This window comes from Mustela lutreola, chromosome 6 (assembly GCF_030435805.1).
Source record: "Mustela lutreola isolate mMusLut2 chromosome 6, mMusLut2.pri, whole genome shotgun sequence".
Lineage (NCBI taxonomy): Eukaryota > Metazoa > Chordata > Mammalia > Carnivora > Mustelidae > Mustela > Mustela lutreola.
Genome location: NC_081295.1, coordinates 148,660,043 through 148,677,559, shown reverse-complemented (window position 1 = coordinate 148,677,559; position 17,517 = coordinate 148,660,043). Strand labels below are relative to the sequence as shown.

The 17,517-nt window shown below is 36.6% G+C and overlaps 1 protein-coding gene across 4 annotated transcripts in view; it reads left to right on the top strand.

Moving 5' to 3' along the window:
* The window catches only part of NUP153 (nucleoporin 153), an 83,413-nt gene that overhangs the window by 27,798 nt on the left and 38,098 nt on the right, over positions 1 to 17,517 (top strand). For 3 of the 4 annotated variants that reach the window (XM_059179419.1, XM_059179418.1, XM_059179421.1), the window contains 7 exons: positions 7,348 to 7,596; positions 7,714 to 7,853; positions 7,937 to 8,065; positions 13,839 to 13,955; positions 14,050 to 14,094; positions 14,203 to 14,259; positions 16,168 to 16,311. In XM_059179419.1, the coding sequence (XP_059035402.1) occupies positions 7,348 to 7,596; positions 7,714 to 7,853; positions 7,937 to 8,065; positions 13,839 to 13,955; positions 14,050 to 14,094; positions 14,203 to 14,259; positions 16,168 to 16,311 (881 nt within the window). The remainder of the gene's footprint in view (positions 1 to 7,347; positions 7,597 to 7,713; positions 7,854 to 7,936; positions 8,066 to 13,838; positions 13,956 to 14,049; positions 14,095 to 14,202; positions 14,260 to 16,167; positions 16,312 to 17,517) is intronic. The other variant, XM_059179420.1, reaches the window with a different exon arrangement.

Below are 17,517 nucleotides of genomic sequence, written 5' to 3'. Positions count from 1 at the left end.
AGATTTTATTTATTTATTTGACAGAGAGAGAGATCGCAAGTAGGCAGAGAAGCAGGTAGGGAGGGGAGCAGGCCCTCCGCTGAGCAGAGAGCCGGATGCAATGTAGGACTCAGTCCCAGGACGCTAAGACCATGACCTGAGCCAAAGGCAAAGGCTTAACCCACCAAGCCATGCACACGCCCTAAAAGTTTTTAATTTTGATGAAGTCCTGTTTATCTCTCCATATGTTTCCTTATATTTATTTTCTTTCACTATGTTTTAGCTTATAAAAGTTTTCTGACTATGTGTTGAAGTCTTGTCTTGCCTAAATAATTGAGGTGGGTGTATGGCCTGTTAATTTTGTTGGCTATAGTAACATCTTTTCTTGCCTGATTTGCTTGTCATGAAACCCAGTGAGAATGAAGTGGGCCTGAAAAAGTGATTCCCAGTGTGGACAAATGGCTTCCCTAAGTGTTCTTAGTAATTCTCAGTTTGGCTTAATCTTTAAATGTTTGCTTATTTTTTGTTAGAATAACTTGGGAAGTTCTATTATCTATACTTTGGACAGATTTCTTTCAGATACATTACCAACAACCGCCTTGAGGCTTTATCTAGTAGGTCTATGCTGACTGACTTCATGTCATTTTTTTTCCTGGGCACTTAAGGGGGACCCTGGCTTCTCCTTTCCGTGAGAGACTTCCAGTGTTCCCCGGCCAATATCCACAGTGACTGACACTATTTTCCATCTTAATGAGCATGCTTTTGAGGATTAACTATCTTGAAGATTTAATTTAGTTCAGGGGTGAGATAAATGGAGTGTTTCTTATTTCACATCTGTAAAGTTCTTTTTTGTGTGTGTTTTTTGTTTGTATTTTCAGTAAAATAATGGAATTAATTCGGTGGTTTGCCGAGGTCATTTCCAACTTGGATTTTATGCATTATGTCACTAAGGTTATATCATAGCTTTTCTGTTACATGTATAGTATACATACCTTTGTGATTTAGTGTCTAAAATTACCATGGAAGATTTCAAACTGCGCAGGTAAGGAGGATAGCGCAGTGAAACTCCCACGTACCCGTTACCCGGCTTCAAAGACAACCCACTGATGGCTGATCTTGTTTCCTCTGTTTGCACACTTACTCACCCTCACTTCTCTAATTATGTAGAAGCAAATTGTGAGCTGCTTCTTTATAGTAATTTCAGGAACTTGATAGCATTTCCCACCTCATTATTACCTTAAATCTGAATCCTGCTCCTATCTTTTTCTTTCTTTTCTTTTCTTTCTTTTTTTTTTTTTTTAAGATTTTATGTATTTATTTGAGAGTGAGCATGAGTGTTGGGAGGGGCAGAGGGTGAGGGGAAAGCAGTCTCCCCACTGAGCAGGGAGCCCAATGAGAGGTTGTTGGATCATGACCTGAGCCAAACGCAGACGCTTAACCAACGGAGCCACCCATCTGCCCCAATCCTGCTCTTATCTTAAACTTTTAGTCCCAGGGACGCCTGGGTGGCTCAGTGGGTTAAGCCTCTGCCTTCCGCTCAGGTCATGATCCCAGGGTCCTGGGATCGAGTCCCCCATCGAGCTCTTTGCTCGCAGGGAGCCTGCTTCTTCTTCTCACTCTTTCAGCCTGCCTCTCTGCCTACTTGTGATCTCTGTCTGTCAAATAAATGAATAAAATCTTTAAAGAAAAAAAAACTTTTAGTCCCAGATAGTTCTTTTCTGGGTATTGGATTATTCAGTAGTTGTAATCACATAATATGTAATTTAAAATACCATTGATAACTCCCCAGTGTGATGAATATAGCTCTTACTAGAGAAAGAACTGTTTACTCTGAAACACTACATTTAAATTTGACAGTGCATTCTCAAAAAACAACTTAGACCTCTCTGCTCTTAAAGTGGTGTCAGATTATTCGAAGCTTAAAATAATGGAAAGCTTAAAGCAGTCCTGAATGTTGTTTACTCAATATTAATTTTGCCAGTGTAACTTTTGTATTAATAGTAACTGGAGCTGGAGGGGATTGTGCATTCTTCAAATAGTACAGGGCAGTACGAACAGTTATAGAATCTGTGGCCCATTTAAAATCTGTTCTCTGCAGCTTTCTGCCTGTGTACTCTGTTGTGTTGACTATCTTAATGATGGTGAGCCTTTGGGTGTCTGGATTTCTTCTGCTAGGTTAGTGGAATCTGAAATAATGTACAGGTTTCATTGAGTTAGTTATGAGTTCAGGCCTCCGAAAGACTCCACAATGGCATATCTAGTACACTAGTCAGCAGTAGATTGAAGTTGTGGACTGCTTTGTCTAATTGATACCATGTGATTATAGGTATATTCTTAGAAACTGAGCATTTGTGGCTGATAGAAATCTATAGATGACATTGCCTTATTTACTCACATTATCCCAAACTGTCTTTGGGCTTGGTTTTGGGGGTAAAGTAGTCCTGTAGGTATTAAAAAGTAACACTGCTTTTAGCATCATGCCTTCAAGGAGACATAGGTCATAGTAGATTTCTTTTTTCTTTATAATTTCTGTGTAGACTAGATTTAGCAGATGTCTGCCCATAGCTAGAAAATTGTCCCCTTGCTTTTCTCCTATAGGATAAACTGCTGCAAGGATGAGAGAATAAGTAAAAAAACAGTTTCATGGTATAGTATACTACAAAATGAGAATACTAAATACCCCAAGAAACATTTCAGCCTTTATGTATGTGCATCCTGACTGCAGAAAAATTGAAATAATGTGTAAATGCCAAAAGGTTTAACTGTCAGTACCAGTAGATTTTCAGACTCGAGCCAGTATCTATCTTGAGTGAACTTGATAAGAAATTATTACATAAAACAATTTAAATGTTCTATTGAATTTTTAAAATATGGCTTTTTGTGAATAGTGATTTTTAAAAAAGATTTTATTTATTTATTTGACAGAGAAAGAGAGCGAGTGAGACAGCACAAGCAGGGGGAGCAGTGGAGGGAGAGGGAAAAGCAGGCTTTCCTTTGAGCAGGGAGCCCAACGTGGGTTTCGATCCTAGGACCCTGGGATCATGACCAGAGCCGAAGGCAAATGCTTAACTGACTGAGCCACCCAGACGTCCCTCTTTTGGTTAAATTCTAAGTGTTTTATTCTTTCTGATGCCATTGTTAATGGAGTTTTTTGTTTTCTTTACTTTTCTTCTTTCTTTTTCCTTTTTTTTTTTTTTTTTTTTTTTTTTTTTTGATTTTAGTTATTTATTTGAGAGAGAGCAGGAGAGTCGGGGTGAGGGAGAAGCAGACTCCCTCCCCACTGAGCAGGGAGTTTAATGCAGGGCTTGATTCTGGGTCTCCGGGATCATGACCTGAGCCAAGGGCAGACGCTTAACCTACTGGGCCACCCAGGCACCTCTGGAATTGTTTTCTTATTTTCTTTTCAGAATGTGCATTGTTACTGTGTAGAAACAGGTCACTTTTGTGTAATCTGCTCTTTTGCTGAATTTGTTTATTCCAGCAGGGTGTGTGTGTGTGTGTTTATGTATGTGTGCAATATTTAGGAGTTTCTGCATATAAGCTGTATCATTTGTGAATAGAGATATTTTACTACTTCTTTTCCAATTTGGATATCTTTCTTCTGCTTGCCTTACAACTCTGTCCAGAGCTTCAAGTACTGGTTCAATAGAAGTCGGTAGAGCAGGTGTCCTTGTCTTGTTCCTGATTTTAGAGGAAAATCTCTTTTACCACTGGGTTTGATATTAGCTGTGAGTTTTTCATATATGGCTTTTATTAAGTTGATGTTTCTTTCTAGTCCTAGTTAAGTGTTTTTATCTGCATCTTATTTTTTGCATAATAGTATTCTGAAACTAATCCAGAATTGTTTTGTATTGCCTATGCTGTTATTTGAAGACCTACTTTGGGAAGAAAATTACAGCATAGCAAATACGGTTCAGCAGTACATTAAAGAATAGTAGAATCTTCTTACTGGGAAGAATTAATCTTGGGATGTTAGGAATCATTCATCGTGAGGGTTTTAATATAATCAGCATATTTAATTTTTTTTTTTTTAAGATTTTATTTATTTATTTGACAGACAGATCACAAGTAGGCAGAGAGGCAGGCAGAGAGAGAGGAGGAAGCAGGCTCCCCGCTGAGCAGAGAGCCCGATGCAGGACTCGATCCCAGGACCCTGAGATCATGACCCGAGCCGAAGTCAGCGGCTTAACCCACTGAGCCACCCAGGTGCCCCTATAATCAGCATATTTATAGGTGAAGTGATCTTACAATTTTTTTCTTTCTGGTAGATATTTAATAGGCATTTACTAAAACTTAAAATCCATTCTTCTTTATTTCATTTAGAAGTTGGATTCCACCACTTCTAAAACATGTTAGTCAGTCGTCCAAAGGCCACAATCACATGTAATGTTAAACATTAGAAACATTCCCATTAAAATCAGATATAAAATGGAAGCCCATTGTTACTACTTCTAGATATTAAAGCTATAATTGTAGAGGATGTCTGTATATGTGTAAGTATTGGGAAGAAGGAGGCAAAATGATCCTTGCCTGCCAGTAATAGCCAGAAAACCTAAGCCAGTTGATTAAACAAAACAAAACAAAACTTGTTAGACTAAGAGAATTGTAGAAGAGAAATTAATCACAAAATTAATACAGGAAAAAACCCCAATAACTCTTACTTACTTACTTACTTACTGTCAAGTGCCCTTAATTCTGGTTTCTGCCTGCATGTTCTGCTTGGACTCCAGTTTTCTCTTCCAGGTCCAGAAATGTGCCTAGGTAGAGAGCGGGATAGCGATAGGGCTCACTTTTTGAGTTTTCTATTTATTTTGAGTTTTTCTATTTATGAGTGATGTTTTTTATTGTCCGAAAGACGTCCATTTTGTCTAGTTTAATTATTATTTAAAATACATAGAAGGGCTAGTCTGGAGGCCTAGTTATTCTAGCCTGTCTTTTTGTAAACTTGAAAAATGATTTTTAAAAAAATTTTTTTAAAAGATTTTATTTATTTATTTGACAGAGATCACAAGTAGGCAGAGAGGCAGGCAAAGAGAGGAGAAAGCAGGCTCCCCGCTGAGCAGAGAGCCTGATGTGGGGCTCCATCCGGGATCATGACCTGAGCCGAAGGCAGAGGCTTTAACCCACTGAGCCACCCAGGCGCCCCTTGAAAAGTGATTTTAAAATTCTTGAAAATATACCTGAAGATGAATAGAGAGATTCTGAAAAAGAATAAGGGGAATGTGGGGGGTAGGTTGGAGTAACTTCTACAGTTACTAAATGTGTTCTAAAGTTAGAGTAAGTAAAACATTATCCTGCTAGTACAGATACATCACTGGGGAAAGGAGTGAAAAGCCTTTTGGAACTTAGTATTGTGGTAGTGGTGGCTTTTCAATCAGTGATTAAGAGATAGCTTGTTTAAGAAGGTTATTTTAGAATATGAACAGGCTAACCGTTTGGAAAACAATGAAGCCTGAATCATTCTTTCACTACTGCATCATAACTGATTCCAGATGGACTCAAGATTAAAGATTATATTGAAATAAAAGTGACAGTGCAGTACCCAAAAAAAAAAAAAAGTAAAAATTTTAATTTCTTACAGTTTTGGAATGGTAAAAGTCTTTGTAAATAAGGTGCAGGTTATTTTCTGTACTGTAAAAGACACCCATCAACAAAATGAATAGGTTCAACCAATGGTGAAAAATTATTTCAGATCGTATCACAGGATCTTACTGATCAAAAATTAGATTTTAGCTTATTTTATTAGTAAGAGGGACTATATCAGTAAGCAATTAATAGAAGAAATGTAAATGACCAATGAATATAGAGAAGGATGCTCAGTAGCCTTCTCATTTAAGTAAATGTAAGTAAGATAATGATGCCATTTGACATAGTAGATTGATGGAAATCAAAAAAGGTTAATACCCAGGGTTAGGATGGCGGAAATGTACTTTGTCATTTGCTCTTTGTGGGAGTTTAGCTTGACAAGATCACAGTATGTCTCATAAGCAGAAACGAGCTCACACTCTGATCAGTCCCCAGAGCAGTACCAATGTAACTGTTTATCCCACGGAATGTCATACCTTGGTTCCTCAGGCAGCTCTAGGGGCTCAACCCAGGCTTACAGAATCAGATATTTTTTTTGAGTAGCTTAAGAGTATTTGTTTAATAATTTCATGTTTTTGTTATAGTTTTAGAGAACTGTGGATTAATCCAAAAGAATATTCTGAAAAGTACGCAGGTATCAGTGCATATGTTTGATGGAGCATTGGGGAAATAATCACATAAATATAATCAATGCCTGTGATAAAATACAACGTGGTCTTTAAAGCGAATGCTTTGTATATAGAGATAGTTATATTGGTAAACAGAAAAACAAGTCCTAGAACTGGATGCATCGTGTGATCATGTAATTAGGGACAGCATTTATGTGTGCATATAAAATATCTGGGAGGGATACACAAATTTAATAGTGGTTGTGCCCAGAGGAAGACATTCTTTTTGTTTCATGGCTTTCTTTTTTGTTGTTTTTTTTTTTAATTTTTTTATTTTTTATAAACATATATTTTTATCCCCAGGGGTACAGGTCTGTGAATCACCAGGTTTACACACTTCACAGCACTCACCAAAGCACATACCCTCCCCAATGTCCATAATCCTACCCCCTTCTCCCAACCCCCCTCCCCCCAGCAACCCTCAGTTTGTTTTGTGAGATTAAGAGTCACTTATGGTTTGTCTCCCTCCCAATTCCATTTCGTTTCATTGATTCTTCTTCTACCCACTTAAGCCCCCATGTTGCATCACCACTTCCTCATATCAGGGAGATCATATGATAGTTGTCTTTCTCTGCTTGACTTATTTCGCTAAGCATGATACGCTCTAGTTCTATCCATGTTGTCGCAAATGGCAAGATTTCGTTTCTTTTGATGGCTGCATAGTATTCCATTGTGTATATATACCACATCTTCTTGATCCATTCATCTGTTGATGGACATCTAGGTTCTTTCCATAGTTTGGCTATTGTGGACATTGCTGCTATAAACTTGTTTCATGGCTTTCTTAATAGCTTCTTTGATTTTGTTTTTTACAAGCAAGTTTTACAATAGCAATTCTACAATAGCAATTCTAGGACCATACACTTTTAGAAGTTGTATGTGAACCCTTAAACATGGTTTGATACTCAGTTAAGTAAATTCATTGCAGTGAGATGAAATCTTGTTTAGCTAAAGAATTGCCTAAATTGGGCTTATCATGGGAGGCTTCAGTGACTTGCATTGAACATATATTTATTATATAGTATTTTTTTTTCTTTTTAGACTCTATTTGTTGTGATACTGTATTGCTTTTTCTAAGCTGTGTATTCATAATATATTATATATTTTTTTAAAGAACCCTCAACAACTAGTACTTCTTCAAATTACCCAGATGTATTAACAAGGCCTTCTCTTCATCGGAGCCATATGAATTTCTCCATGTTGGAATCTCCTACGTTACACTGTCAGCCCTCCACATCCTCGGCATTCCCAATTGGCAGTTCTGGATTTTCCCTTGTAAAGGAAATTAAAGATTCTACCTCTCAGCATGATGATGATAACATCTCTACTACCAGTGGTTTTTCTTCAAGAGCTTCTGATAAAGGTATTCTTGGCATTTGGTAGTAAAGTTAAATTTCGTGGGATAGGTTTTCTTCTGACTTGTAATTTCCATTTTCTTGTAATTAGTGCTCTTACTATGCAGTGCATATTTTTGTTTCAGATATAGCTGTTACGAAGAACACTTCAGTGCCACCTCTGTGGTCCCCAGAGGCTGAACGTACTCCTTCTCTCTCACAGCACACTGCCACCAGCTCGAAAAAACCAGCATTCAACTTGGCTGCCTTTGGAACACTTTCCCCTGTGAGTGTACTAATAGGATTTGATTTAATCACATTAGTTTTGAGTGTTCATTGCTCATAATTTATTGTTGTGTTTCTGTGCAGTCACTTGGGAATTCTTCAGTCCTTAAAACAAGCCAACTTGGAGATTCTCCGTTTTATCCTGGAAAAACAGTGTATGGTGGGGCAGCAGCTGCTGTAAGACAGCCTAAACTACGAAACACAGCGTATCAGGTTGGTTTGAATAGAAGGACTGAGAACTTAAAAATAGTAATAATAATTGACAAGTAACTCATGGACCTCAAGTGGAGTTGTGGTTTAGCTATTTGTTTTGGTAAAGTGATAGAGCTGTGGGTTAGAAACATTCTTTTTATTTAGGGACTATCTGAACATTATTTTGACCCAAGTGAATATTTATTCATTACATTTGTGAGTGTGTTCTATGCATCTGTGCTTTAGAAATTAATTTGGGAGTTCATATTCCTCTTAAAAAAAATTGAGGTGTAAATTATGTTTAGTGAAACTTACCCTTATTAGAGTAATTGAATTTTAACAGAATATTTACAGTCGTGTGCCCACTCTGCAAAGTATTGAATAAATACTTCCATCACCCCAAATGTTACCTTATGCCTGTCTATAGTTGACCCCTCTTTCTGCTTTCCACCCTTTGGCAACCACTGATCTGTTTTCTTTCCCTGTAGTTTTGATATTTCCAGAATGTCATTTAAATTTGATCAGTATAATTTCTTTTTTTTTTTTTTAAAGATTTTATTTATTTATTTGATGGAGAGAGATCACAAGTAGGTAGAGAGGCAGGCAGAGAGAGAGAGAGAGAGAGAGAGGAGGAGGAGGAAACCGGCTCCCTGCCGAGCAGAGAGCCCGATGCGGGACTCGATCCCAGGACCCTGAGATCATGACCTGAGCCGAAGGCAGCGGCTTAACCCACTGAGCCACCCAGGCGTCCTGATCAGTATAATTTCTAGCCTTTTGAATATGGCTCATTCTACTCAGTGTAATGCATCTGAGATTAATATATATTTTTGCCTGTATCAGTAGTTCTTTTATTGCTGAGGTGTAATTTGTTTATCTGTTCCCTAGTGAAAGGACACTTGGGTTGCTTCTGATTTGGGGCATTTCTGATTAAAGTGGTTATGAACATTTTGTGTGAACATTAATTTTCATTTCTCTTGAGTAAATACCTAGAAGTTGGCTGCTGGGTCTTATGTTAAGTATATATTAAACTTTATAATAAATTGCCAGACTGTTTTCCAGAATGACTGGCACCACTTTGCATTCAGTTCATCTAGTTTCTTTGGTTTTTCTTTTCTTTCCTTTTCTTTTTTTTTAATTTTAGTCATTCTGATAGGCATGTGGTGGTAACTCCACATTGCTCTGGTTTTTATTTAAGAAACTGAGCATCGTTTTGTGTGCTTAATTGCCATAAATGTATCATCTTTGGTGAAACATCTGTTCAGATCTTTTGCCCGTTTTTTGTTTTAAAGATTTATTTATTTATTTTTAGAGTGTGTGTGCGCACATGTGAAATGGGGGAGGGGCAGGGAGAGGGATTCTCAAGCAGACTGCCAGCTGAGCTGGGAGCCCAAGTGGGCTCCATCTCATGACCCGGAGATCATGTCCTGAGCCGACATCAAGAGTCAGACATTCAACCAGCTGAATAACCCATGCTCCCCTTGCCTGTTATTTAATAGGGTTGTTTTCTTATTAATGAGTTTTGAGAGTATGTTGTTCCTTTATTAAGTCCTTTGTTAGATATATGTTGTGGGGGACGCCTGGGTGGCTCAGTTGGTTGGACGACTGCCTTCGGCTCAGGTCATGATCCTGGATTCCTGGGATCGAGTCCCGCATAGGGCTCCCAGCTCCATGGGGAGTCTGCTTCTCTCTCTGACCTTCTCCTCGCTCATGCTCTCTCTCACTGTCTCTCTCTCAAATAAATAAATAAAATATTTAAAAAAAAAAAGATATATGTTGTGGAAACCTGGCTTAAGTCTTTTGAAGAGAAGGTTTTTACTTTTGATGGCATTTAGTATATTGGTTTTTTTTTTTTAATTTTCTTATATGGTTCATGCTTTTGGTGTAGTATGTAAGACATTTTTGTCTAAGCTAGGGTCACAGATTTTCTTCTGTGTTTTCTAGAGGCTTTATAGTTTGAGGTTTTTTTTTTTAAAGATTTTATTTATTTATTTGTCAGAGAGAGAGGGAGAGAAAGCGAGTACAGGTGGACAGAATGGCAGGCAGAGGCAGAGGGAGAAGCAGGCTCCCTGCTGAGCAAGGAGCCCGACGCGGGACTCGATTCCAGGACACTGGGATCGTGACCCGAGCCGAAGGCAGCTGCCCAACCAACTGAGCCACCCAGGCGTCCCTATAGTTTGAGGTTTTAATTTAGACTTCTGATCTGTTTTGAGTTAATTTTTTTCTGTGGTATGTATCATGTCAGGGATCAAGATTTTTTTTTTTGACATAAGGGCTGTCCAGTTTCACTTTTGCTAAAAAGTTTATACAGTTTATACAGTCTACATTGCTTTGCCTTGGCCTCTTTTTTTTTTTTTTAATTTTTAATTTATTTGGCAGAGAGAGACACAGCGAGAGAGGGAAGAAGAGAGACAGAAGCAGGGGGAGTGGGAGTGGGAGAGGGAGAAGCAGGCTTCCCAATAAGCAGGGAACCTGATGTGGGACTCGATCCCAGGATCCTGGGATCACAACCTGAGCCGAAGGCAGATGCTTAACAACTGCGCCACCCAGGCTTCCCTTGGCTTGCCTCTTTATTTGAAAATCAGTTAACCATATATGTGGCTCTGTTTCTTGACTTTCTATTATTTTCATTTCATGTATCCTTTGGCCAACTCGAAATTCTCTTGACTACTGTAGCCTTACAGTAATCTTGAAATCACTAATGTGAGTCCTCCAGCTTTATTCTTTTACAAGTTTTTTTGGGTTTCCTAGATCTTTTGCTTTTTCGTAATTTTAGAATCACATTACTAGTTTCTGCAATCTACTGGAATATTGATTAGGATTTTATTGAATCTAAAGGTGAATTTAGGGGAGAATATACATCTTAATAAACTTGAATCTCCCAATCCTTGAACATAACATGGCTCTCCATTTACTTGTCTTTTTGAAATTTCTTTGATCAGTGTTTTATAGTATTCATCATATAGAACTTGCACATATTTTGTTAGATTTATACTTAAGTTTTCATGTTGTTTGATACTAGTTGAGATATAATAGCCCAAATAGTCTATTTAGTAAATTGAATATGTAAAGATATCTTCCAGCAAAGAAAACTTCAGGCTCAGATAACTACCTTGGTGAATTCTACCAAATATTTCAAGAAAGAAAGAATACCAATTCTACACAAACTTTTTCATATGATAGGGCACCCTTCCCATCGTATTTGTGAGAGCAGCATTACTCTGATACTGAAACAAACTGAAGAATAAAAACCATGAACATCTGCACAGATGCATAAAACACATTTGACAAAATTCAGTGTCCAGACATGATAAAAATTTTCTGTAGCCTGGGGAGTAAATGGAGATCTCCTCAACCTGTTAAAGGGTGTATCTATAGAAAATCTTCAGTTCGCATCATACTAGTGGTGACAGACTGAGTACTCTTCTCATCAGGTCAGGAAGAGAACGAGGATATTTAATGCCGCGCTGCAGGTCTAGCCAACGCAGGAAGAAGAAATGCAAGGCATAGACATTGTGCTTATCTACATAGACAAGCCCAAGAGATAAAAAAACAATTATCAGAACTTATAATTGAGTTTAGCAAGATCACAGAAGACAAGGTCAATATACAAAATCACTTGTATTTACATAAGTATTAGCAAAGAACAAGTGGAAATTGATAACTTTAAAAAAAATAAATTCAAGGTGAATTCCATGATTCTGTGTTGCCCTTAAGAGTTTTTTGAAGCTCATAAAAATGGTTTTGTTGTGTATATTACTGTGCTTGCTTTTACAGATTTTGACATTTTAAAGATGGAGAAATAATTATACTTGCAGTGTGTAGGCTTTTCGAGAAGGGAGTCTATGTGAAGAGGACAGTCCATAACAAATACAGCAATGGGATAGAAACAAGTATATATATACATATATAAATATATTTTTTTAATTTAATTTAATTTTTCAGTGTTCCAAGATTCATTGTTTATGCACAACACGCAGTGCTCCACGCAATAACATGCCCTTCAAGATTTTTTTTGTCTTTAGTTTCTTGCTTTCCTAATTGGAGGATGATTTCATGTATATAGTTAACAGTAATAAGGAGTTTTATATCTGAAAGTGTTCATGAAGGGCAATATTTTGTTATTTTAGGAAGTGTTAACTGAATGTTAGAGTTACATGGGGAGCTTTTTCTAGAGCTTAACTGGATCATAGATAGTATTCCTTTAAACATTTTTTTTTTTTAAGTTAAAAGAATAATTAAGCGTCTTAGAAGATAGGATGATGCAAGCCTATGATTCATAGAATAGTCCAAGTGAGAGTGTCCTCTTGCTATTTCTTCCTTTCTTACATTGAATCTTAACACTTTTTAATGCTAAGTTGTGATGTACCTTTAAAATCCTTCTCAGCACAGGCTTCCAAATGTTCTATCATTGATATTTGGGGTGAGTCTATTACTCCTTTCCCTAGAGTGTTAGAGCTGGGAGATACATTAAAGATTCTCTAACTCAGTTCTGTTCTGTTGATTAGCGAATCGAGGCCTTGAGTGACCCGTGGCAAGTAAAATCCAGTGACAGGACAGACAATCATAATTTCCTAGAGGATTTTAATGTTGACCTCGTGTTTGCCAAAGATTTTGGCCTGAACAGCAGTCTTTAATGGGCATCCAGTTCTTAATAAAACTGTTAAAGAATACTTGAGGCTACTCTGAAAATGTCATTAAATGTTTGGTATCAGAGAAACATTATTTATAAATAATTATTATGACTCAATTTTTCGGATGTTATAGCTATTTGTAGAAACTGCGTTATGTTTCGATTGTGATAATATCTTTATATCAAGCATTGCCAAATTGTTTTGTGGCAGTCACTTGGTTATTGGATTGTTATAATGGATTCTTGAGCAAAGAAACTGTTTTAATTGGAATTTGAAAACATTGCTTGTACATTAAAGGATACTTATCTATTCTTTATAAGGGGTTTTCCTTAACTCCAGTTTTTTTTTCAAGATTTTAATTATTTATTTGACAGAGAGAGAGATCACAAGCAGGCAGACAGGCAAGCAGAGAGAGAGAGAGAGAGGGAAGCAGGCTCCCCGCCGAGCAGAGAGCTGAGATCATGACCTGAGCAAAAGCAGAGGCTTAACCCACTGAGCCACCCAGGCTTCCCTTTAACTCCAATTATAAGAAGGTTAAAGATCATGAAGAAATAGCCCGAGTGTTTAAAATTTTTCTTATGTCAAAATTTGAAAAAGTTAGTTTAAAAAATTTAAATTTCCTTTACAATAGCTACCGTAGCCTCATTTAGTTATCTTGGAATTTAATTAACTAATACCTAGAGTAATATTTCAATATAGTTCTCATTAATTTAGTTCTCTCTTTCACTTATTTATGTATTTTTTATTGAATTACAGTTGCCACAATGTTATGTTAGTTTTAGGTGTACAGCATAGTGATGGCATAGTGATTGAACAGGAAGTGTTCTTTGATGTAAATATCAGGGATAAATGGCTCAAGGTAACAGTAAAACTTTATAACAATGATCTCACTTTTCCTACTTAAATTAACATAGCTGCAGATCTGTAGGTGTGGTGCGTGCTTATTTGTTTCTGATTGTAAAAGTAATTGGCTTTTCAGTAAAGGTATAAAGAAAAAAAGTTGAACTTCATGCTTGATGACACCACCCAGAGATAAATTGTTTTTACCACATTAATTCGGTTTCTCTTTGAATATCTATTCTGTTTTGTAAATATTTTCATCTCCTGAAATATGGGCTTTAGAGTTAAGGGTCCAGAAAAATAATACAGTGTTCACTTTATAGGCACCAGTCAGAAGACAGATGAAAGCTAAGCAGCTCAATGCACAATCCTATGGTGTGACCAGTTCAACAGCTCGGCGAATATTGCAGTCTTTAGAGAAGATGTCAAGCCCTCTAGCGGTAAATTTTTAGAATCACAATTAAACGCGGGTGTGTGACAATTGGATAGTTTCGTGAAAAATCTTAAATTTTGTTACTGTTTCAATATTAACAGGATGCAAAAAGAATTCCATCTGTTGTTTCTTCTCCCCTGAATTCTGTAAGTTGACTTTTAAACCTCTTTTAGAGATACATTTTTATATATTGGTGATGAAAGTCATACTTTTCAAATTTCCAATTTATTCTAATAGTATTTTTACTTTTTCAGCCTCTGGATAGGAGTGGAATAGATACCACTGCAGACTTTCAGGCCAAAAGGGAAAGGGTAAACCTTCTTCTGCATTTATTAAAGTTTCAGCAGTTTTGTTATATTTAAGTTAGTAAATATCCAAATTGAATTTGATAGTCATTAGGGAACATGTTTGAAAGATAAGACTGTTTTGCTTGGACCTTGTAGCTTCTTATGAGGGCCTGCCTTAGTACAGATCTGTAAGTGCAGTAAATGCTCAGTCATAACTTTTTGGTTAATTGGCATTTCCGTTTTCAGCATCTTGGTAGTCTACCTTCCGATAAATAAAAGTAGGAGTAAACAGTGCATGAAGTGTTTAGTAATCATAGAAGTTCAGTGAACTAAAACCCACATTGAGCATAGTTAGTGTTGTAAACTTTCCTCATTAACAAACAAATCAAATTTGTGGTGTGTAATAGAATTTCAGACTGCTAGATCTTTCATTAGTCAGCCCAAAATACTGTTTCAAGGTATGGGAACTACTACAAACTGTAAGTTAGTATCTTGATAACACTTCTTGTGTTCTATTTGGTAAAAATTAGCTTTGGAGGTTACTCTGGGGGAAAATGAAATGCTTAATAGAGTTAAAGAGGTGTATTTTTTGTTAGTTATACTTGTGGCTAGTTAAGTATCCTTCAAGAAAGCAGATTCCCAGATCTTATTTGTGAAAGCATATATTGCAACACCAGTTTCCCCCAGAAGTAACTGATAGCAAGAATCATAGTTTTCTGACTTAACTGTGGGAACTGTGTATAAGATATTGGTAAATTATAATTATTTTCACTGAAACTTTGCAGAGAAGGGGTAAAATTGAGGGGTATTGGGTGAATAGTGTTGCTTTACAGGTTTTAGATGTCTGTAATCAAGCAAGAGGGAATCCATTATTAGCCGTTGTGATAGGATTAATTTATGGTATTAGCTGCTTTTCTCAAACTCCTGGTTTATATCAGATTGTCTAAAAATAAGTAAATGTAAAAAAACTGTGCTGTAATACAAGTTCTCATTGATTAAAGTTATATTAAAGGTTGAGTATAGTAGCAGTAGAATTTTATTAATGGGTGTTAGGATATATAAAGGCCAGAATATAATATCGTAGTTCATGTTTCACAGATGTGATCAGAGCAGTCTGCAGAATAGACTCTCTCATTGAGTTGTAAGATCACAGTTGTGATGAGGATTTAGGGAAGAGCTAGAATACAGAGGCTTTGCCTTGGAAACCAATGTTGCTCACAGCTGCTTCAGAGTGAAAGGACTGTATTCATAGCATCACAGTGTTTGGACAGAGTAGAAGTTCTTGGCTTTATAGTCATCTTACACCAATAGGACTTTTACTGTGTTTCCTTTTTGCAAAGGACTGTTGACAAAACACTTGTGTGCTTAGATAATAATGCCAGTTTATTTTAGGATTTGAAATTCTTAACAGAGTTTTATACTCTGTTTGCTTTAGTTTTTTGATAATAATAGAGGAAAATAAACTTGGAGAGAGGTTTCTCATTTTTTGGGCAGCTATTTTCATAGCTAGTTTAAAAATAATCTTATTTCCAGTTGAAGGATATCTAAGAAGTAATTTGGGGAAAACATGGCAAAATCAGTTTTAGTTTCTGTATTCAAAATTCAACTTGTAAAAGCTTAGATTTGTAGAATAGTTTTGAATATAGTTTCCATTTTGTGAATGTGCACATACATATGAAAAGTCATTCAGTCTAGAAAAAAATGGTCTGTGAAACCCATTTGGAATTTTTTATATAGGTTTATAAATATATATACCTTTGGTTCTGTTACTGTAAGTTTTTCCTTTTAGTGTTTGTTTGCATTCTCTGGGTATTTCTCTAAGAAGTGCTCGTAGTCTCTAGGTGACATAAGCTATTGCCAGATAAGTTTTAGATATGTGCGGATACATATTTGAAAGTAAAGGTTTGTCTTTGATTTCTGATTACCTATTAGGTGGACTCTCCGTATCCTCCTGTTCAGAGACTCTTGACCCCAAAGCCAGTTTCCATAGCAAATCGAACTGTTTATTTTAAACCATCTCTGACTCCATCTGGTGAATTAAGGAAGACTAATCAAAGAATAGATAAAAAGCACAGTGTGAGTATGTGTTTATTTTCACTCATCTTTGAATATTAATTAAAATGAGTAAGAATAAGATACAAGTACTCTACCATTGCAGTGTAACAACTAGATAATGCATAAAGTCTGTGTTAGTGATTACAAATTGGTATGCCTTTCAGATGGCTAGCACCTTGATCAAATCCGAAGTTAGTATTTACTAGTAACACCATTTTATGTACTTATGATTTAGATTAAATAATTTTGCTCAGAATTGCTTTATCTGTGTGTTTTGTTTGGATTATTGTTGAACTGTTTGAAAATAAAATGTCATATATCTGTTCATCCCTAAAAGTACTTTGATGTGCATTTCCCAAGTACTTTTTTCTGTATTTATCATATCTGAAGAAATTGATGTCTGTTCCTTCCTAATATTATATAATATGTAGACCACACTCCAGTGTTGTTTGTAGTTTTTTGAATCAGAAGCTAAGCAGATTTCACACATTGCTTTGGTTTTGTCTTTCTAGATCTCAGGCCTTGACCCCTCACCACATTGTTTTTGTTTTAAAATAACTGCTTTATTTAGATGCGATTCACATACTGTACCCTTCACCTGTTCGAAGAGTACTGTGGTGCAGTGGTTTTTAGCATATTCAGAGTTGTTCTGTCATCAGCACAGTCGATTTTAGACCCTTGTCCTCCCTGCTCCCCCTCCCCTCTCCAAATCTACACCTGTTTGTAGTCACTCCCCACCCGCTCCTCGCCAGCCCCAAGCAACCACTGATGTGTCTCTCTGGATTTGCTTCTTCCGGACATTTCGTATAAGTGGAGTTTTAAAATATGTGGTCCTTTGTGACTGACGGATTGCACTCAGCATAATGTTTCAAAGGTTCATCCATGTCATCAGAACTTTATTCCTTTTTATGTGGCTGAATAATACTTCCTTGTTTGGATAGACTAGATTTTGTTTATCCTTACTTCAGTTGAGGGACCTTGGGTTCTTTTTATTTTTTGATTGTAATGAATAATACTGCTGTGAATGTTTGTCTACAGGTATTCTGTAGTTCTATGTTGTCATTTTTCTGGGGTTCATACCTAAGAGTGGAATTGCTAGGCAAAATTGGTTTTTGAAGAGACCAGGACAGTTAACCTAAAATGTCCTGTGTTTGGGTTTGTTTTCTTGGGCTGTTTAGCTAGAGTGTATTTTTTATATTTATTGTATTTATATGGTATCTTATGTTT